Source organism: Crinia signifera, chromosome 2 (genome assembly GCF_055691185.1).
Source record: "Crinia signifera chromosome 2, ASM5569118v1, whole genome shotgun sequence".
Classification (NCBI taxonomy): Eukaryota; Metazoa; Chordata; class Amphibia; order Anura; family Myobatrachidae; genus Crinia; species Crinia signifera.
Window position 1 is genome coordinate 315,179,352 of NC_139218.1, and position 23,761 is coordinate 315,203,112.

Sequence of the window (23,761 nt, forward strand, 5' to 3'; positions counted from 1 at the left end):
CCGAACAAATTCATTTCACATTTAACAAATTTGGCCAGGTAAATAAATACAAATCACCTGCCAAAACTACATAACAAATACATATGCAAAATGTAATAAAAACAATCTGTGAGCAAGTGCGCAACATAAAAATATATATGGTTAGACAAACCATAATTAATAATCCACTTATATAGTAATCTAAAGGTTAAAAAATAAAATAAAAATAAGTACAATAATAGAAACTGAGGGTTAGATTTATTAAGCTTGGTGTAGTGATTAAGTGTCTGGTTTTTATCACTGGCCAATCAGTTCCTACCTGTCATTTTTCAAACCAAGCCTGTAACTGCACAGTTAGGAGCTGATTGGCCGGTGATAAAAACAAGACAGTTTATCACTTCACCAAGCTTAATAAATCTGCCCCTGTGTCAAATAAAGAAATCCATGTTATCGACCTACATAGAATATGGAGACAAAAATGCACATTTGGTAAATATATTTTCAAGAGCAAGTTCATATTTATCTAAGATACACATACAGTTCATGTATCAGAAAGACCCATGAGGATATTAGAAAAATATCTAAATCAAAAAAGACAAGAAAGAGACAAATGAGGATGAAGAAAATACCGGACAAATATAGGACAATGTTCCTAGAAATGACAGGTCCCGACATCGATCCGCATAATGTCGGAGACTATCCTCCCACTATAGGTACAGCAGTGAGATTGACAGAGACCAACACTTTAATGGAGAATGAGGGTGTAGACATCGTACCCTTTCTGCATTAAAGTGCAAATTATGAATTTGGAATTGCAGCAAATATGGAAAATCTTTTGTGTGGAACAAAATTGCAAAGTAGTGTCCAGGCATAATTCCAAATACGTTTCCCTGAAAAATCATGACATTTTTTAAGACACAACACCACTAATTTTAGTGTTCAATTCACTTGATGCTGTCTCAAGGCACAAATTATGAACTAACAAATAAAAAAGTGTTGGAAACCGCAAAGTGAGCAAAGTGACCATCGCCTCTCCTCTACCCGGGTCACTGCACCCCATTATACAGGATTTGTCTGTGCTGCCCCCTTCACTGGAATGAGCTCTCTGGCCTTATTAGACTCTCTTTTACCTAGCAAAGCTTCAAATGTTCACTGAAAGGTGGATTTAAGTGAAAGAGGTTCATCAAAGTGTACCCATAGGCAAACGCATGGGGGGGGGGAGGTTCCTGGTTATACAGAAACCCCCCTTTTCTTGGCAAGTGCCTTAAATTATGACAACAATAGCACTGGTATACAGTATAATATGATCAATAGAGCAGCCACCAGGGACAATGCTAGTGAACATGCCCTGTGCGAGCAGCTTCTTCTACCAAGTTTGGTGTGTGTGTATGTGTGGATCTGAGCCCTCAAACATCGCAATGGACCAGAGAGTAGCTGCCAGGAGGAAGAGACAGGAGCCTTAACACGAGGTTAGAGAATGTGAGCTTAGAAAGTGCAGTACTGGATCTATTATGTATGCGTATTATTCTATGAATTTATTTATTATATGTTTAACCTTTTCCTGACCACTTACCTTATTTAAATGTGTGAAAGAGCCTGTGCTATAGACCATCTGTACTGTTAAATATTAATACTGTATTCCATACTGTATCCAGTGTATAAAAAGACTAATTTTCAGGGCTGTTACCGCTCCCCCAGACACCTGTAATACTCCCAGAGTGGGAGACTCTGGATTACATTTGGAAACCCCCTCTAAAAAATCTGTGTTTGCCACTGGTACCCTCCTGCATAATCTAGTACTAAGGGAACTCTCCCTGCCTACTGCTTTCTTTCCTGGCCATCCTTGCCATGCTCAAGAATTCATCTCTACTAGGGATGCCAATCCGGGGCATTTTTTAATCCACTGATAACATGCGGACAACTCCCCTGCTCCCCTACATCTTAGCTATATTGTGTACTGAGACTTGTGCTGCTAATTGTTACCTGTACTCTGCTTTAGTTTTTCAGTTACTGTTATGCAGGGGTTATAGTGAGGGGGAACGGGGTGGAACTGAGTTCCACCACCTCTAATAGTGAGGTGGAACATTTTAACCTCCACATTGACCTTGCACAGTAATTCTCACAGAAAAGCTATTCCAGTTTGAGGGGGATGCCAAAAAACCCTCCCACTAGCTCTATCTCTGCCTAATGGGGGTAGGGGAGAGGGGCTAATTGGGTGGCATAGAGACATGAGTCCCCCCACCTCTGCATGACCACTTTAAGCCCTGCTGTTATGTCTAGTTCTGTGTACCCTGTATTGTTCTAATGTGTGGAGACCCTCTCCTCAGAGATGGATCAAACACTGTACACCAGCTTTGTAGCGAGGGTGGAGCACAAGCTCTGGGCGCCGTAAGATAACAGCGTTCCGGCACCACCAGCTTGTCCGCTCCCCAATGTGTGTGGGAGATGTACTGCAGCTGCTTTTTTCAATTCACGTCTCCCGCTGGACCGCTAGCCAATAGGCGCTTGCGGTTTAGCAGCCAATCAACTGGTAGCTGCTGGACCGTGAGCGCCTATTGGCCAGCGGTCCAGTGGGAGATGTGAATTTCAAAAAGCAGCTGCAGCACGTCTCCCGGACACAGCGGGGAGCCAGGAGCGGGCAGGCCTGGCAACAGGGAGGGTGCGCGGATCGCACCACTGTTGCGCCGTCTGGGGGGGTGATTCCGACCGCACACTGCATCTGTCACCTTGGGGGGGGGGTGCGCGGACGCATGCTATGCTGGCCGGGTGGGGCTGCCGACCGTACACTGCCCCTAATGGCTCGGGGGGGGGTGGCTCCCACCCTCTTTCCCTGCTCCACATTACTACGACCTCCCTCCCTCCCTGCTCCACACTACTACTCCCTCCCTCCCTGCTCTGCACTATCACTCTCACCCTCCCTGCTCTGCACTATCACTCCCGCCTTCTCTCCCTGCTCCGCACTATTACTCCCACCTTCCCTCCCTACTCAACACTATTACTCCCTCCCTGCTCCACACCACTACTATGCTTGATGGGAGGGGGGCCCCAGAGATATCAGTGTATGGGGCCCCATGAATTCTGTTGCCAGCCCTGGGAGTGGGCGGGGGTAGCTGCGGGCAGGGGAGCTGGCAGTGCATCGAATTGAAAATAGCGGCGGGGATCCAGGAGTGGGCTGTTGCACAGTTCTGTCCCCCTTGACAACGAGCAATTTCAGTCCTCCTTGGCATCAAGCATGAAGCCCCTGGCATCAAGCATGTAGGTAAGTGGCACTTATGTGTCAAATGTGTAATGGGCATTGCAGTGTTATATATGCAATGTGCATCATGTGTGGCCTTATGTGTAATTGGCATTAGGGTATGTGGCTTTATGTGTAATTGGTATCACAAAGTTCGCTAAAATGTGCAATGGGCATTACGGTGTGTGGTATAATGTTGGTCCGCACCCACTTTTCTCTGCGTAGGAGCCCCACCTACTACAAATTAGGGGGGAGGGGGGGGCGTGAAACATGCCCTTGCTCTGGGCACCGTGGCACCTAGCTACACCACTGCAGCACACAGGTTATTAATTGGTCGGGCCAGTGTTCTCAGCAGAGCTGAATTAGCATAGCTCAGAGCGCTCGTCAGCACGTGTGCAGAGCCCATAATAAGAATTATCCACAGTATATTTCAGCCTGTGTGAATGACATGTAAATGTCTGTTTATCACTTGGATAAGATTGCTGGTGAAAATTCAGAACTTTAGTTTTGAACATTGTGAAAATGTAATAGAAAAAAAAACAATAAAGACATTAAAATGAACTTCACTTTACCAAACACTTTTTGATAGTTATTTTCAAATAGAATGACCTTAAGAGAAAAGCTGATGGCATCGGGTTTATTGTCTGACACCTCCCTAGGAACGTTTACTGTAAATGTGTTTGTACTTTCTTATCTTATATCATCCAGTTTCATAGAAATGTAATGTTCCAGTAAACAAAACAAGAGTAATGGCAGTGGTTGTGTTCAGATGTTAAATCTGTCTATGCTGAAAGAGAATAAGAGGCTAGCAAAATAATATATCAATGAAGTCAACAAATCTTCACAGCAGTATAACAGAAAATAGTACTAGTAAACTATAAAAGAAGATGTGTACAAAGGCTGGTTCATTTGCTGCACGCTGTTGCCTCCTGTATCCAAACAAATGAACGGTACAGAATATCCTTCCAAATAATTACATGGGGAAAGTGGTGCTGCTCAGCTGGAAGCATGGGGTTTGTAACTTACCCAGGGCCACCAGTAAGGGGTGCTGTGGGTACAACTGTCCCGGGCCCCAGCCTCTGGAAGGGCCCGGGCAGCTCATTTTGCCCACCGCAAACTAGGGTTCTATGAAGAGGTTAGCAAAAACCTTGATAATGGAAATGCTGTAGATGTGATTTTCCTAGATTTCGCTAAAGCATTTGATACTGTCCCACACAAGAGATTGATTAATAAAATGGAGAACCTAGAATTGGGTGAAAATATCTGCAGATGGGTAGGGAATTGGCTATGTAATAGAGAACAAAGAGTGGTTGTGAATGGTGCCATATCAGATATGATACCGGTACTAAGTGGAGTGCCCCAGGGTTCGGTTTTGGGGCCCATTCTGTTTAACATTTTTATTAACGATATTGGGATAGGGTTACTCAGCAATGTATCCATCTTTGCGGACGATACAAAACTTAGCAAAGTCATCAAATCATCAGAAGATGTCACCATGCTTCAAAATGATCTTGCAATTCTAGATGAGTGGGCAAAAAAATGGAAGATGAGGTTCAATGTAGATAAATGTAAGGTTATGCACCTTGGGAGACACAACCAGTGTGCAAGTTACAACCTTAGCGGAGAGGAACTGGGTAATTCCATACTTGAAAAGGATCTAGGAGTCCAAATAGACAGCAAACTGGGATGTAGTGCCCATTGTAATGTAGCTACAAAAAAGGCCAACAAAATTCTGGCATGTATTAAGAGGAGAATGGAAACTAGGGACTCAAGGGTAATTATGCCACTGTATAAAGCATTGGTGAGACCTCACCTCGAGTACGGAGTGCAGTTCTGGGCCTCACACTATAAAAAGGATATCATAGAATTAGAAAAAATCCAAAGGCGAGCAACAAAGCTTATTAGGGGAATGGAGAATTTAAGCTACGGGGAGAGATTAAGCAATTTGGGACTATTTACATTGGAAAAGAGACGTTTAAGGGGGGACATGCTCAACATGTACAAGTATATCAAGAGCCAATATAAGGAACTGTCACACACCCTCTTTTCTACTAGAAAGGAATCTAGGACGCGAGGGCATGAGTATAGATTAGAAGAAAAAAGATTTCATTCAGCGGTACTTGTGTAGTTTCACGGCGCCAGCATGGCGCCGTGCGTCTGAGTCCCCTTGCGGGGCTCGCTTCGCTCGCCCATGCTGCGGGCTCGGTGGCTCGCTATAATCGCCACGCTATCTAAAATCAACTCCATACCAACATGGATAGTGGGGGTATAAACTATCCATGATGGCATGGAGTTAAGTTAGTTTATTTTAGATAGTTTGCCCAGCGTAGAAACCGGAAGTAGCACGGCGCCATGAAAATACACAAGTACCCATTCAGCTAGTAGAAAGAATTTCTTTACGGTCAGAACAGTCAAACTCTGGAACTCTCTTCCCAGAGAGGTGGTAAAAATATCATAACCTACCAAATCAGCAATGGATATCTATACCAGGTTGAACTAGATGGACGCAAGTCTTTTTTCAGCCTTACCTACTATGTAACTATGTAACCCCCTGACTGCCATCAGAGCTTGTGTACTGGCAGCCAATCAGAGCTCTGATTGGCTCACCAGACGTTGCTGCATTTTAATTGCCCGCTGACATCCATAATTGAAGAAGCCTGTGCTCCGTGACCTCCAGGCTGCAGCTCAGCGGAAGATGAGATGGGGAGCAGGAGGGGGGGCCCGGACTGGAAATGAGTCCCGGGCCCCAAAATTCCTGATGGCAGCCCTGAACTTACCCTCAGATTAAGGTAGGGGGTTATTCTGGTTGATTCAATCAGATGTGAATTTGCATCCTTGCAAGTCAATCTAACCCCGCCTTGTGAATGGTGGTACACCGGCCCACCATTCTCAAGGTGCGTACGTTCGCACTGGCTGCGAATGGATGCTTTACATAAACATCCGTTCACAGCCTGCGGGGTAACACCCACATTATTCGCTGGTCAGCGACCAGCAAATGATGTGGAACGTGCACACATATGTAAGGTTGCTCTGAGCAACCTTACATATGTGTGCATGTTTCCCGCACCCCTGTCATCTGCCCATTACCATGAGAACGCCCAGCATTGTCATGGGAACACCCATGAAATGCTGGGCATTCCCATATGCTAGTGAGTGTGTGTGTGTGTGTGTGTGTGTGTGTGTGTGTGTGTGTGTGTGTGTGTGTGTGTGTGTGTGTGTGTGTGTGTGTGTGTGTGTGTGTGTGTGTGTGTGTGTGTGCAGGAGGTGTACCCAAGATCATGAGAGACTGCATGGCCAAGCCCCTTAATATATGGTGAGTGGATGATATATGAGGACACGTAGTGAGCGGATGACTAGCGCTAGCTATATGCTGCATGGTATAACAGGTATTACCAGGGCTATTTTTGTGCAGGCTCCAGCAGGAACTGAGGCCCTTATTCTAGTTCACTCTTTCAGACAAAATATAGGCCCTAGGAGAGAGTGCACCACATACTTACCTTTTTTCTTCTCTCATCTGCACTTTGTGGGGGGCAGAGACACAGCCTGATGTCATTAACCCCTTCCCGACATATGACGTACATTTACGTCATATGTCGGGTGCGGGGGAATCAAGCCAGCTCACGGAGTGAGCTGGCTTGACAGAGAGCAGGTAATGGCTGTATATTACAGCCAGGTCCCTGCTCTCACGGCCACGAGCGGCGAGTTCGCCGATCGTGGCCGTTTAACCCTTTAAGCACCGCGGGCAAAGCGACCGCAGTGCTTAAATAGCTGATCGGAGGGGGGGCGCCCCCCTCCGGCGCCGATCGGGGCCCCCCGCAGCGAGATCGGAGGGTGCCGATCGGTTGCCATGGTAGCCAGGGGTCTAATGTAGACCCCTGTGCTGGCCGTGTATGCATACCTATTACATCCTGCCTCAGGCAGGATGTAATAGGAAGTGCATAAAATCACTACGTTCAGCCATAGAGCTCTATGGCTGAACCTAGTACAGGCGATCGCGCCCCCTAGTGGTCAAGTACACTAGGGGGCCTTGTAGTAAAAGTAAAAAAAAAAAAAAAATAAAGTTTAAAAATAAAAAAAAAATAAAAAAATATTAAAAGTTCAAATCACCCCCCTTTCCCCATTTCACAAATAAAAATAAATAAAAAATAAAAAAAAAAAAAACATATTTGGTATCGCCGCGTTCCTAAAAGTCCGATCTATTAAAATATAACATTAGTTATCCCGCACGGTTAAAGGCGTAAACGGAAAATAATTCCAAACGCCAAAACTACGTTTTTTGGTCGCATCGCGTACCCAAAAAAAAATAACTAAAAGAGATCAGAAAGTCGCCCATATCCCATAATTAAATTAATTAAAAAGTACACTTCAGCCCGCAAAAAATGAGCCCTCACCCAGGTCCGTAGGTGGAAAAATAAAAAAGTTATAAGCCGCAGAACATGGCGACGCAACGCAAATTAGAAAAACCGTAAAAGTTGCGATTTTTTTTTTTAGTGGTAAAACATAACGAAAACTATATAAGTTTGGTATCACCAGAATCGTAGCGACCCATAGAATAAAGATAACCCATCATTTTAAACGAACTATGAACTCCAAAAAAACCGTAACCAGCGCAAAATTGTGGAATGGCGGTTTTTTTTTTTTTTACCCCACATTGAATTATTTCCTGATTCCCCAGAATATTATACGGTATAGTAAATGGTACCATTACAAAGTACAACTTGTCCCGCAAAAAAAAAGCCCTCATGTGTCTATATAGCCGGAAAATTTAAAAAGTTACGCTTATTTGAACGCAAGGAGGAAAAAAAAAAAAAAATTAGCATAAAAGGCAATGTCGGGAAGGGGTTAAGCCCCACTCCATTACAGCAAATGCCACAAGCTACAGGTCTACGAGGAGGGGCAGGGCCAAAATTCTGTGATTTACTTAATTAATTTACTTAATTCATTTTTAACATCGATGGTAGCATATAGAGACTCATAAATTGGTATTACAGCATGCAGGGGTGCTAACAGTGGTTGTCTCAGTCCTTTGGTGATGAACTGTGGCTCGGAAGTGAGCTTATCTCTGATATTCAATAACACAATAGCAGGCAATAACACAATAGCAGACAATAACACAACAGCAGGCAATAACACAATAGCAGACAATAACACAATAGCAGGCAATAACACAATAGCAGACAATAACACAATAGCAGACAATAACACAATAGCAGACAATAACACAACAGCAGGCAATAACACAATAGCAGACAATAACACAATAGCAGGCAATAACACAATAGCAGACAATAACACAATAGCAGACAATAACACAATAGCAGACAATAACACAATAGCAGGCAATAACACAGGAATGGGATCATTGGATAGACATACATTAGGTCTCCAAGCATTAGATCAACCACTGAAGGTCGACATGCAGGAAGGTCGACATTACTGAAGGTCAACATGGGTTAGGTTGACAGGTCATTAGGTCAACACAAGCGTTAGATCGACATGGGGTAGATAGATCTTGGAAAAGGTCGACATGGGGGTTTTCACTTTTTTCTGTCCCTGATTTTGACCCAGTTGACACGGACACTAATAAAGTGCACCACGTCCCCTTGCATGGATCGCTACGCTCGCCATGCTTCGGGCACACTATTTTATTCTCCCACTGTGCCCTAGTGGATGGTAGGGCATGAAATACCATCTGCTGGCACATGTTGGCTCCACAAAAAAAAGGTGTAAAACATCATGTCGACCTTTTGACTGTCGACCTTCCCCATGTCGACATAATGCTTGTGTCGACCTAATGACCTATTGACCTTACCAGTGTTGACCTTCATGCATGTCGACCTTCATGCATGTCGACCTTCATGCATGTCGACCTTCAGTGTTCAACCTAATGCTTGTCGACCTAATGCTTGGTGAACTAGTGACCGTATCCCATAACACGATAGCAGGCAATAACACAATAGCAGACAATAATAACACAATAGCAGGCAATAACACAATAGCAGACAATAATAACACAATAGCAGGCAAAGAACTAGAAAAGTTACCACCTTCATTAAATAAACTATTTTATTATCTGATCAACTTGATCATATATCGATTGAAGAGAAAACCGAATGGGAAAAAAACATTTAAGGCAGCTGATACCATTAGTTCTGAGCAGGTTTAAACTGACAACAGGATGCAGAGATTCTATGCCAACAGCGTTTCATTGGCAGAGCTAGTGCGTCATCTGCTCTGAACCCTTTGATAATAAGGCCATCCTGTTCTTGTAATGTGGGGAATAGAAGCTACAATCCTATGTTCTCCGATTTATCAGCAAAAAAACACAGGAAATGTTGTATTTATGGGTCTTCCTAGAACCAAATGCTGCTCAAATAAACTTCCAATAAAGGTAGGAGGATTTGGCAGCTCCTAAGGCATAATAATAGTGCTGTTATCGGACAGTGCTTTGTATGTAATAATTAGATTTTTTTTAGGTCTGTGGCAGTGAACTTGTATTTTGGACATAGATCTGGGGGAAATTTACTAAAGGAAATTTGTAAAAAATAGGTGTATTTGTATCCAGAAATTCACTTATTTTTGACATTTACTATCCCGAAAATACGGCAATTTGTATTCCTATTGATAGCAAATCAATATGAATACGAATTGCCGTATTTTCGGCATAGTAAATGTCAAACATAAGTGTATTTCTGGATACAAATACACCTATTTTTACACCTATTTTTTACAAATTTCCTTTAGTAAATTTCCCCCAGAACATGAACTAGAACATGTACTTGAGGCTCCAATATTCCTCTGGCTCTGGCCAACAGCTTTTTATCAGACATGAAGGAGTAAATTTACTAAAGCTTCTAAAAATTCAAATACTATCATTTTCTAGGATGCAAAAGTGAAATGATAGACAATAACACAATAACAATAAGATGATACCTGGTGAACAGCCATTGATTGTAGAGGTGAATGACCATGGCCAATGCAAGTTAGCCTATAAAGGCTCATAATGTTCCGGCAACTGTTGGGATTGGGAGTTTGCATGTGTATATATATATATATATATATATATATATCACAAAAAAAGTCCAATTAGCGCGCAAGTCCTTGTCCTTTTAATAAGGTTTAAATCAGTCCCTTCTGGAGGATAATTTTCAGCACTTCAGGTCAATCTTAGGACCGGCAGCTTCCTCCTAATTACCCTTGCGGGCACCTGGATATATATATATATATGCAGCATATATATACAGCATATATATGCAGCACGCTGACCTCCTGTTTTCCCAAACAGCAGAGCATTGCCCCTTGCTGCTGCCACTACCTCACACGAGATCACTGGGGGTCATGGAAATACATTGCTTGGCTGATTGGCAACTTTTATCCCGATCAGTTGGGAATCGAATAGGTGTTCACCCAGCCTTACTGTCAGGGGCTGACTGGCAACTTTTAGCCTAGGGGCAAGTACAGAGCACCGGCCCAAAAAGGGGATGTTGTCACTAAAAAGGGGGCTTGCCATTAAGCTGACTGGGGCTGTGAGGCAGACTGGGGTGGCGACACTGACACACACAGATTCAGGCAGACATTAACAAACTTACACAGACTTGAAACACAGATGCTGACACACAGATGCTGAAATGCAGACAAATTTTAAACACACTATCAGAAGGACACTGACAACTGACAGATGCTGACACACTGACACACTAACCCCTGACACACAGACTGATGATGAAAGCAGACCATATACCTCAAACACAGTTATGCCCATTACACATAATGCCACACACCGTAATGCCTCCCTCTGCATTACTAAACTGGCAGCCCTGGTTGCAGGTAAGGTGGGCTGGCATAGCCAGGGCCCATGGCAATATAAGGCCCACAGCTGTGAACAATATTAGTGCTAATAAATTATTTGTACTAGTAATGTTCACAGCTGTGGTGTAGTGCACCGGCTGCACCGCCAGTAGTTCCGCATCAGTTACATACAGTGTCATACACAAACACATATGATATTCAGTCACACATATATACAATATAAACACATACAGACACAAATACATTCACACTCATAGCAAATACTTGTACACACAAACCTACAAAGTCACACACCTACATGAATACAGAAACACAGATTATATAGTGCCCCATCCGCCTCCCTTCCACAGGCAGGGTATATACTGTACCTCATGGCATGTACAGTGAAAGATCCTCCGTCCTCCTACCCGCCTCTCTCTCCATACTGCTGGGCAGCTGGGGCTTGGGCTGCTTGGTAGTGAGTGCTGTGTAGCCTCTCTCCCTACTGAGACTCCACTTCCCAGGTGTGCTCCTGCAGGCCTGGTAAAAATGGCAGTGGTGTTGCAGTTGTTGCTTGGGACATCCCATCTCTCCCCCCCTTACCCGCGCACCCATGCTTACTCTACAAACAGCGCGCCAGCACTACCCGATTCTGCACTTACGGGTAGCGCTGGACGCACTGTTATTCTTTGACAGACACTAGAGGTATAGAAGGTACCTCTAATGTCTGTCTCCTCGAAGGCGGCAGCCATTTTTGGAGGGGCCATCGCCTTCACATGCAGGCTGGCGGCCGGGAAACCTGGAAAAGGCGGCGGCGGCACACTGGACCACCAGGTATTTTAGAGTGGCGGACTGGCGGTGGCCCTGGGCACTAGCTAACCAAGTGGCCCGAGGGGCAGATGGCACCCTGCCCCCTGGCCCAGCTCGCCACTGCTTACTGTCCTGCCCATTCATTCCCTAGCATCCGGTCAACGTATTGACCGTGTCTAGATCGACCATGTTATGATCGACCATGCTTAGTGAAACGCATGCAGTTAGACGCCTAATTATAGTCAACAGTAACGAAAGTTAGACACAAGCATGATTATCAGACACGAGGTCGACATGAGTTTTTCACTTTTTTTGTTTTGCATTAGACCGACTTGGTTCATACTTTACCATCCAAATGGGCATAGAGTTAGACTATATTAGTGTTCCGAGTGTAGCGAGGCACCGTGCCCGAAGCATGGCAAACGTAGCGAGCCATGCAAGGGGACACTGTACACTTATTTGGTGTCCATGTTGACATCATAGCCACCCCAAAAAAAAATTAAACTCATGATGACTTTGCGACTGTTTGTCACGCTCCCATCGACCTAATGCTTGCATCGAACTGTCATTACTGTCCATCTAGACGCTGTCGACTATCTTTAGGCACCTAACTAGATGGGTTTGACAAAGCTTGGTCAACCATAACATGGTTGATCTAGACACCGGCGATCCGCTATATCATAACCCCCTTCCTTCCACCCAGCACAGACAGGCATAGTGGTGGTATAGGTATTTTGCAGACAGACTGAGAAGTATCTACAGAAGGCTTGCCTACCCTCCCGGAATTGCAGAGAGGCTCCTGAAAATTGGTTCCCCCTCCTGGCCCCCCGGGAAGGTGGGCAATTCTTCTGTATAGGCCAGGCAGCCCCCGCATCCTCCCTTCCATGTTGCACAAAATGCTGCTTTTCGTGGGTCTGCGGTGAGGGGCGGGGCTAAAATTATGCAAATCGCATAATTTTGCATCACTTTAGCCCCTCCCCTAATTTGCGGACCCGCGAATTGCGTTGTTTGACTGCCATGGGGTGGGGCTTGATTATGTCTGCCCTTCCCCGCCCCCCTGACATGCTACTATCGGGTCTCCTCTCCGGGCGTCTCCCAGAGAGGAGAAAACAAAAGTCGGCAAGTATGTTCTACAGTACACTTTACTGGGCAAAGAGAAATGCTAATTTGTACTGGACATCCAACTCTACGTAAATCCCAGAATGGATAAAGCAAATACTTAAATCATTGAATACTTACAACACCAGCATAGCCATTACAAGCATTTTTCTTTTGTCATGTTTAACTTTAAACTACATGTTTGTACATGATAAGAGCAGATTAATAAATGAGGAATATGTTCAAGCCTAAAGGCCGAATGTCTGGACTGCAATCATGTGCAGACTGTAAATGGCACTGTCATGCCTGCTGATGACTTCTAGTTACATTTACTCTGCCGTGTAAAATATTGGTCTTTGTTACCAAAAGGTGGCAAAAAACACCGTCTACTGACTGCAATATTATTTAATGTTATTCCTTTTCTGTATAGGAATATAGGCCTGCAATCCCATAATAAAAACATTGTTGCAAATATCTTCAGTTCTGACATAACTCCCAGATTGACCTAATTTCCAGACAGTTGGGAGGTGATGGGTGACCTTCAATGTCAGTCATCTCCGTGGTGGGTGTGCGTAGAATTGAAGTGGTGTTTTTAATGAAAGGGAAAGGGGCTGGGGCTGTCTCTGTGCTATAGAAGAATCGTTTAAGCATATCTATGCATACCAATACCATGACACCTCTTGTGTGCCACGTTAGTCTGCTAAACATTGGTTAAACTGTGTCTGCGATGTATAGGTGCCGCCACACTTAATATATAGCAATATAATTAAAATAAGACTTGCACTGCTTTTGTAAATGTGGTGCCCTGATGCCTTTTATAGAAGAGGATTTAGGGGGAATGCCCGGCCGCCAGTCTGCCCCCCCCCCCCCCCCCCTCCCCTCCTCGCAGTGTGGGTTCGCCCGCACTGGCTGCAAAGGGATGTTTAGCATAAACATCCATTCAAATGCTGTGGGGAACACCCATATCTTTCGATGGTCACCGACCAACGAAAGATGTGGAAGGTAGACGCATATAAAAGTGACTTTCAAGTCACTTCCATATGCGTGCACTCTAGAACAGATATGGGTGGGCAGCTGACATCCGGTGATGTCAGCTACCTTCCCCCCGCACCTGCGTCACAACCTCATTACCATGAGAACGATGGGCGTTGCCATATGGTAATTGGGCAGCTTAGCGCCCCCGCCCTTTTCTGCCCGTACGGTGCGTGCACCCAGCGAATGCACGGAGGGCCGAATGAACATGAATAAGGCCCTTAATCTGCAATTGGATAAATAATCTGTAGGCAGCATTACATGCATGAAGTACAGTAATAGAATATAAATATGTTAGAGAACAGAAATGTTGGGATTTGCTCCCACAAACACCTTACTCCTGAATGTGTATTTATAACATAAATGAAGGTGTCTCTCTGAAACAGTTTCATGAATAGATATGATATGATATATTCATACTGTACTCTTGCCTCTTATAGGAACCACACATTCCTGTTTCTTAGAAATACTGCTATTTTATTAGACTTTCACCAAAAACCTTTCCCTCAGGTAAATGATGTTATGTTTCTGCTGGAATTATACAAACGTTGCGGTTTCTCCCCTTATTAGCAGAAAAAGCAGCTACAGCTACAGCTCTATTTTCACATCTCTAATGAGAGGTTATGTATAAAGGAAGATAAGCATAGAACACAAAATAGTTATAATTTGCTGCCGTATATTACATTATACTGTATTTGTTAGTGCACTTTGAGACAATAACATACTGGTATGAAAGTTTTGAGGCATATTTATGAAACTTCATCCATAAATCCAAGGAAATATGGAAAACCGAAATATTTTTTTTTTAATTAGTATAATGCCAAAGAAATCACAAATATCTTCTGCATATTCTAGACTTTCGCACACTACTACTATCCCACTAGTTCTGCATGTAAGATGCTACTGTTATATTGCATCACCTAATATCACATCCAGTACATTCAGGATCACTGTATGCTGCATGCTACATATCTGGCTGAGTGTACATGTGACCAGGACTGTACGAGGCTTTCCAACACCCTAGGTAAAAACTTAGTTCTCCAACCATCACCCACATACCAATACCGACTTTCCAGTACCCCAGGTCAAAGTGTAGAGGTGCATCTTATAAATTCAACCCTTTCCTGCTGCCTAATGTTAGAGCTAATCCTGCGTGTACCTGTGGGTTTGGTCCTGGTCTGCTGATACTGATGCAGCCTCCATCCTCTGGCCCAGACTGAGCTGTGGCAACGAGCCCATCAGACTGACTTTAGTCCAGTATCTCAGACATTTCCACTGTCAAAATAGGGTAATGATATGTAACAAGCAATTTTTGTCTTTATTTTAATGCAAAATAGGTTTATGGTTATTGGTCTCAGAGGAACGACAAACAACCCATGATATAGCAAGGACTTGTACATTAGGTAATAACATGTTACAATGCCTTCACTAAAAGGTTATATGCAGACAAAGAAAGAAAACATGTAACACAATAACAAAAGAACCCAGTGAAGATCACAGGGGAGGGAAGTCTGATGAAAAAAGTTTGCCAACCAAGCTCAACGAAAGTTGGGTATCACGAAACCAAGTGTAGAGTAAGACAAAGGAAAGGGGGGGGGGGGGAAGGTAAGTGTTCAAAAGTTACAATGAGAAGACCTAGCATTCCATATGTGGCAGATATGGAATTAATACGGTTGGTTCACGCTGTACCTAGGCAGAGTATTATCTGCAGGGCCGTCAACAGGGGGGTGCTAGGGATACAACTGTCCTGGGCCCCGCCGCTCTGACAGACAGTAGGGCCCGGGCAGCAGCCCACCAGTACCCCCATTCACTTTAGCCGTCCTCACCACTACACAGCGGCGGGCAGCAGGTCCTCCACAGCCCACCACACAAAGACACTTAGACAGTCCCCAGGGCCTGGCTGGATCCTCCTGCTTCACAGCGCACAGGTGCAGCGGGAATGCCAGGCGCCCACATTGTAAGCCGTGCGTGGAGTGACGTCATCATCCCGAAGCTTACAGTGTGGGCGCCGATCATGCCGCAGCCAGATCAAAGAGGACTTGCATGGACCACCGCCGCGGCTGCAGGTTAGCTGTTAATACATGGCGGACACTGGACGGCGGGCGGGGGTGTTGGTAGGGGAAGGGGGGCGTTGGGTGGATATCGGGGATGCGTGTGTGTGTTTAGAGGGGGGGGCGGCGGGTTGGATTTTGTCAGTCCCGGGCCCCACAATTTCTGATGGCAGCCCTGATTATCTGTATCAGCTACCACATTTTTTTGCTTTTACTTCCAAAACTCACCATGGTATGAACATGATTTTGTACTTCAAAGTAGGGCCGGATTAACAATGGGCCTGATGGAGCTGAGGGCCGGGGCTTTCCAACAAGCCCAGCCCCGCTTCACTAGCCCCCCAGAAACCGTAGATACTGCTGGGCAAAGCTAGAACGTTTTCCCCATAGGATAACATGGGACCTGCTAATTTCGACTCCCACCTGGGGGAGAGGAAAGGGGGGGGGGTTTCTCTCTCCTCACACCAGAAAATACAGGGATTAGGCTAGTGTAAAAGGGGCCAGCCCGGGAATGTCCTTGCATGATTCTGGGACCATATTCCTGTGTAAATCCCTGCATTTTCTCATGTGAAAGGGGTCAAATAGCCGGGACCTGCAGTTCTCTGAATACAGCTGGGCAGCCCCCTGCTCTCTGCACGGCTCTCAATGGCTGTCACTTCTGCTCGGCGGCAGCTGTCCCCCAGTTACCCATGTATTCCCCTTGGCAATGAGCATGTAATCCCACATGGCAACGAGCATGAAACCCCTGGCAATGAGCATGGGACCCCTGGCAATGAGCATGTAGGTAAGCAGCACTTATGTAGCATAATTTTTAATAGGCATTATGGTGTTTGGCATAATACGTAATGGACAATATGGTGTGTGGTTTAACATGTAAATGACATTATGGTGTAAATTATTAATGCATGTCTTTGGCGCACAATACCCCTGTTTACCTGTTTATAAAGCATATTGTGAATTTTTGCTCAATCCGTTTGGTATAGTGTGTATTTTGGCTCAATCCATGTGGTAAAATGTGAATTTTGCCTTAATTTGTGTGGCATAACGTGAATTTTGACTCAATCCGTGTGCCATAGTGTGAATTTTGGCTTAGTCAGTCTGAATTTTGGCTCATTCCATGTGGCATAATGTGTAAGAGGAAAGTACAGTATAAGGGGGTTACTATTGTGTTGCATGATTTGTATAAGGGTTATATGGTGTGGTAAACTTAAGTGACCACATAAAAGGTGCTGAAATGTTGTCTACCAAGTTTTGGCTTTCAGTATTGCACCAGCAATTTTCTTAATAAGTTTGTGCCACCTACTTTCCTGCGACCGTATAGAATAGACTCACCCCTAAGGAGGTAACCCAGATTTGGGAGTGCCGGGGAAGATATTGTGTGTGCATGTATGTAAATATTCCATCTAACCTCGTTAGATGGAGTAGTCATCTCCTTTATTTGACCTGTTTTGTTAGTCCGAGTGCTGCGCCTCTACCTTACCGCACCTCTACCTTGGCTATATATATGTATATATGTGCATATATATCGCCTAAAACTCTCAGTGCTGGCAATACATGGTTGGCACTGCAGCCCAAAGTCTGCAGCTGCTGCTCGAAGGTAAGTATATCTGCAGCTTCAATTTTCCCTTTCTTTCTGTGCCGGGCCCTTGCATATGCCAACCTCTTTGCCATTTTCCACCCTGTCCTAAACCCTTTGCATTTTTCCTATGCCAGCCCTCTGCCTTTCCCAGGCATATATAATTAGTTGAAAGTATTTACACAAATAGAGACACACCCATGATCAGACCACCCAACCAGAACACTGGTCAAGCCCCCCACATTTTTAGGTGCTGGCCACAACCCCTATTATTGCGCATAATAGGTCCTTGATCATTTTCAGCTCCAGGCTCATTTAGACCTTAATCTGGCACAGCCTCCAAGACTTCACATGTACCTTGCATTCTCCTTCAATGCGCCATGGGGGTCTAGTCTTTGTTCAGTAGTATCCAAATAGCCAAAGCTCAATTGGACTATTAGAAAGCTATGATGCAGGGGACTGCTGCTCTGCCACCATCGGCGGGAAGAAATCCTATTCAAAAGGACAGGCGGCCGCTGATTGGCTGATCTCTCAGCCAATCAGCGGCCGCCCAGTCTTTTGAATAAGATTTCTTTCTATTCTCCCGCCGCGCCGACAGTCTCTGCTCTGCGACGCCTGCAGTCCCCGCCTGCACTATCTCCGCAGGGAGCCGGGAGCCGTCAATGCGGGGGGGGGGGGGGGGCGCTGCGGGGGACACAGAGTTGGCAGTAACAGAGCCGGGCAGGAAAGCTGTCAGCGCTGGAAAATGAAGCCCAATCACAGGCTGCCCATTCATTGTATGGGCTTTTTTTTCCAGCACTGACAGCTCCTGCCTCCCCATGCCCGGCTCTGTCACTGTCCCCCGTAGCGTCCCCTGCACGCTGCCTTAGCAGCGCCCCCCACCAGCAGCCCTGTTCTGCAGCCCCCCCCTGCTCCCCGGGTTTACATGTGATAAATCGAGACGATTTATCACGTAAAAAATGGCACATCAAGTGCCAATCTTATCAAGCTCCCCCGGGGAGCTGCCGGGGAAGCTCAGGGGGAAGTCGGGGGCTAGTCGCCCTAGTGTATGGGGGCCTTTAGTTCTGAACTCCTTCATTAGAATGTAATCTATTAAACTTGTGATTAAAGAGTAAATATACTCTCATAAAACACCTTAACAAAATTGCTTAGCACAAATCTCTGCATGTGTATGTGCTCCCCATGGGAGATCTGGACACAGGGAAATTGCCTAACCTAAATAGCTTAGCAAAATCGCTTATCACACATCTCTACATGTGTATGCCCCAACTCTTGGTTGTTTATTATTATTATGGTACTTGTTTCATAGCAAGGTGCCCACTAAGCAAATAGCTTAGTGGGTACTTATGTAATATCTGGGCTCTCGTTTTTCTTATGAGACCGCGTCCCCTCGCGGGGCTCGCTGCGCTTGCTACGCTTCGGGCACGGTGGCTCGCTGCGCTCGACACACTATATAAAATCAACTCCATGCGTAGTTGGATAGTAGGGGTATGAAAAAATGGGGTGCATTTTACATGGGAGCCCAGATAATACATTAGTACCGCTCAGTGGGCTATTCTACGTAGGAAAGTCACATTGCATTGTGTACCGTGTATAGTGCTGTGCGATGCGATGTCCATGTTAAGTGCACAGGAGTGCTTATACACAGGGCCGGTGCTAGGCACCAGAGCGCCCCAGGCGGGGAGGGGGGCGCCCCGGCACTCAATTACTTTCCCGCTCCAGTGGGGCTGCCTTCTGGGTCCAGTGATGCGGCGCACGGCGCTGGGACGTTCCGGGGGGCTTGCCGTGTGATGCGGTGCTGGCCACCGGGACTCTCCCCAGGGACGGGAGGTGAGGTGGGGTGTCCATCGCTGTGACGTTCCAGGAGGGGGGGTGTTGCCGAGCGATGCGGCGCTGGCCACCGTGACTCTCCCCAGGGAGGGGAGGGGTGTCTGGCGCCATGGGAGGGGGTGTCTGTGCTGGCAGGGGATGCAGGTCGCAGCAACGCAACGCTCCCCAGGGAGGGGGCGGCTTGCTGGGTGATGCGGCCAGGGCTGCCGAGAGGCAGGGGGCGGGTACATTTTACCTGGGCCCGGGCCTGCCAGGGGGGCCCGGGTCCCGAGACACACTTAAAAAAAATTATATATTTATCTCCCTCTCCCGGCCGGCTCTTGGCCTCCTCCTGCAGCATGAGACACACTGGGTCTAGTAAGGGGGCGTGGCCACGGGTCCGCGATTAGGCCATGCCCCCGAATTTGCCTAAGCCCGGTCAGCGATGACTGTCCTGCTCCTGCTCAAAGTTCCTGGTTCAAAAGGTAATGCCGCCCGCAATGCATGGCTATGGACAAGGGGAACAGACAAAAAGCGTGTGTGTGTTGTAACAGGCTGTGTATGTATGTATATATGTGTGTGTAACAGGCTATGGCCCTTATTCTGGTTGGTGCGGCCAGAGCCGCACACGGTGCTCTGGCCGCACAAACCAATCCCCGCCCACGAGACGGATCGCCACGGCCGTCCGTACACGGACGGCTGGCGATCCGCATAAAAATGGTGGAGGCGTACGCCTCCACCATGGTGGGAGCTGCCCCCTGCATTCGATGGTCGTCGACCATCGAAGGCAGGTCCGCACGCCCCAGCAGCTCCCGCAAGCTGAGACCACACGGACAATCGTCCGTGTGCTAGCTTGTATGGGGGCTGAGAGCTGACATCCGGCGACGTCAGCTTTCCGCCCCCATCACTGGCGTCATACCCTCATTAGCATGCATACGCCCCGCGTTTGCATGGGAACGCCCATGAAACGCGGGGCGTATACATAGGGAAATGAGGGTATGAAGCCCCTCACGCCCCTATACGCCCCCTTTGCGGCGTAGTAACGTTATGTGCGGCGAATTCGCCTGCACATGCGCAGATTGACCTCTGCGCATGTGCAGACGGAAAACATCGGCGGTACGGCCGCACGCGGGCCGTACCGCTCGAATCAGAATAAGGGCCTATGTGTGTGTGAGTGTAACAGGGTGTGTGTGTGTGTGTGTGTGTGTGTGTAACAGGCTGTGTGTGTGTGTGTGTGTGTGTGTGTGTGTGTAACAGGCTATGTATGTGTGTGTGTGTGTGTGTGTGTGTGTGTGTAACAGGCTTTGAATGTATGTATATATGTGTGTGTGTGTGTGTGTGTGTGTGTGTGTGTGTGTGTGTATGTATAACAGGCTATGGGCGGTATTCAATGAGCCTGATTCGCCATGTTTTTATGGCGAATTTGTGCTGTTTGGCGAATTTCTGACTAAAACGGTGAATCACCCCATTCAATGACCACATGGCGAATACATTTCAAGGTTTTTTTCACCATGATTCACCGAGTAGCAATCGCTATCTTTTTATGGTGAAGTGGAATGTGAACTTTTAAAATAAAGTGTTTTGTTTTTTACATTTGGTGTCAAAAAATCAGGAATTTTATTCTGAGGAGGGGCATGCTATTTTTATTCATGTGCTGTAAGCACATGAATATATATTTAATTTAAAAAATATATATAATTTTTTTTATTTATTTTTTACACAGCAGCCAGCAGGGGGCGCCGGAGCCGAGCCGCTCATTACATATTCATATATTCACTGCACCCGATCGTTACGATCGTGTGTAGTGAATATACGCTCCCCTGCTGGCACCCCCGGGGGGCAGCCTGTGCTGCCTGGCACCCGGGGAGCCCACCTACCCCCCACAAAGTTCTGGGGCAGGCAGAAAGACTACCATCTCTCTGCCTGGCACAGTCCTCAGGCTCCCTGCGGCAATCGCCGCAGGAGCTCATATTCGCCAGCCAGGGGCAGCGAGCCCCTGACACGTTGAATACCGGAGCCCGCCGGCTCCGGAACGTGGCGAATGTGCAGCGAATCCTAAAAAGGATTTGCTGCACCTCGCAGGTATTCTCATTGGAATACCGCCCTATGTATGTATATGTGTGTGTGTGTGTGTGTAACAGGCTGTGTATGTATGTATGTGTGTGTGTGTGTGTGTGTGTGTGTGACAGGCTATGTACTGTATGTGTGTGTGTGTGTGTGTGACAGGCTATGTACTGTATGTGTGAAGGAACAAGCTATGTGTGTGTGTAACAGGCTTTGTATGTATGTATATATGTGTGTGTGTGTGTGTGTGTGTATAACAGGCTATGTATGTATATGTGTGTGTGTAACAGGCTATGTATGTGTGTGTGTGTGTGTGTGTGTGTGTGTCAGGCTATGTACTGTATGTGTGAAGGAACAGGCTGTGTATGTGTATGTATATGTGTGTGTGTAACAGGCTATGTATGTATGTGTGTGTGTTTGTGTGTGTGTGTGACAGGCTATGTACTGTATGTGTGAAGGAACAGGCTATGTGTGTGTGTAACAGGCTATGGCCCTCATTCAGGTTGGTTCGCTTCCCCGCACGTTCACACAGGGGAGCGATGTTGTGCATGTGCAGCCACTTTGTGTGAGCGGGCGCGGCAAACCGATTATTTGCCGCCCCGATCGCATGCAGCAGTGTGGACGGAAGCGTGGGGTGGTGGATATGGGTTGCGCCCATGGGAACTCCCATGACGTGGGTGCCGGGGGAGGGCAGCTGATGTCACCGGATGTCAGCTGCCCACCCTCTTCTCGTACAGGAGCGCCACAGATCTCAGACAGCAGAGACTGACTTAGATCTGCGAGCGCTTGAGAAATCATTTGATGGTCGGCGACCGCACTGCCCTGCACACAAGCTGCAAATCGATGATTATGTAAAACATCCGTTCGCATGCGTGAAATCTGAGGTATTTAGATGACCCGCAAAGCTGCAAATTTTGCAGCTTTGTGGTCAATCAGAATGACCTCCAATGTGTGTGAAGGGAACAGGCTACATGGGGTTCATTTATGACGGATCATATATGGAATGCGATCTGGGTGGGACCATACTGCCCAGGATCACATGAGATTAAAGAGGTTTAATGGACACAATCCCCCCTCTCCCTCCAGGTGCACATACCGCTGGCCATCACAATGCAGCTGCTCTTGGCGCCGGATCTGTAGCTTTGGGGGACACAGCAGATACCGGCAGCTCAGCTCGGCGATACTGCAAGTAGTGGCATCTGCTGCTTCTTGCCAGCAGGTTGAAAAAACTGTTGCCGCTTTCCCTGCTGCGTGTGTGAGCTTGGGATCCTTATACTCCAGAGGCGGCGCTTCAAATGGGGATGATGGTGCCAGCCACAGATCTTGGAGAGAGGAGCCGTGGGCTGGCCACCCCTGCTGTATGGCATAGGGGTCTGGGCAGCGCAGGGGGGCAGAGGGTCCCTGTGACGGATGGGCAGACATTAGTGGGGTCCTTGCGGAGGATGGGAGCTATTACCTAGTTCCCATCCTCCGCAGGGACCCTGCCGCTATCTGCCCATCCGTGGCCACGACCCTTACTCCCATGGGCGCAACCCATATCCACCACCCCACGCTTCTGTCCACACTGCTGCATGCGAACGGGGCGGCAAATAATCTATTTGAATTTTGGATCATTCTGTGTAGCATAATGTGTAAGGGGCAAGTATAAGGGGTCTACTATTGTGTTGCATAAAGGGTATATGGTGTGGTACACACCCCTATATCCTTTAATGGCCACACCTCTCTTCTGTAGCTCGCCACTCCAGGGGGGTCCCGTGACGCTGTTGTACCGGGGCCCAGGATTTCTCTTGGCAGCCCTGGATGCGGCATGTCCCCCCGTGCCAGCTCCAAACTGCCGCCCTCCAGCGGCCGGCGCCCTAGGCAAATGCCTAAGGCTGCCTAGTGGTGGTGCTGGCCCTGCTTATACAATGAAATATTGCATACAGTAGGATAGCATGGCAACAAATGCGATGCGATGCAATATTTCATTGTACAAGCACCCATGCCATGAGATGTGATTAGTGCTTACTATGACATGTGATGCAATGACATGTGATTTGTGCATAGTATTACATGTGATGGGTGCTTACAATTGTAAGCACCTCTGGCATTGTTTTGCATCACCCCCAGTATCCTCCGACCTTTTCATACCCCCACTATCCACGTCGGTGTGGAGTTGACTTTATATAGTGTGGCGAGCGCAGCGAGACACCGAGCCCTAAGTGTGGCGAGCGCAGCGAGCCCCACGAGGGGACGCGGAATATATGTAGAGTTATCCGCATCCCCTCACGGGGCCACACTTCGGGCACTATATAAAATCAACTCCACGCCGACGTGGATAGT

General features: G+C 46.8%; 1 protein-coding gene across 1 annotated transcript in view; it reads right to left on the reverse strand.

The window, feature by feature from the left end:
• Window positions 1-520: 520 nt before the first annotated feature.
• The window catches only part of LOC146058526 (uncharacterized), a 38,825-nt gene continuing 15,584 nt past the window's right edge, over window positions 521-23,761 (reverse strand). Inside the window, exon 4 of the mRNA XM_083170815.1 lies at window positions 521-560. Within this exon, the coding sequence (XP_083026941.1) occupies window positions 521-560 (40 nt within the window). The remainder of the gene's footprint in view (window positions 561-23,761) is intronic.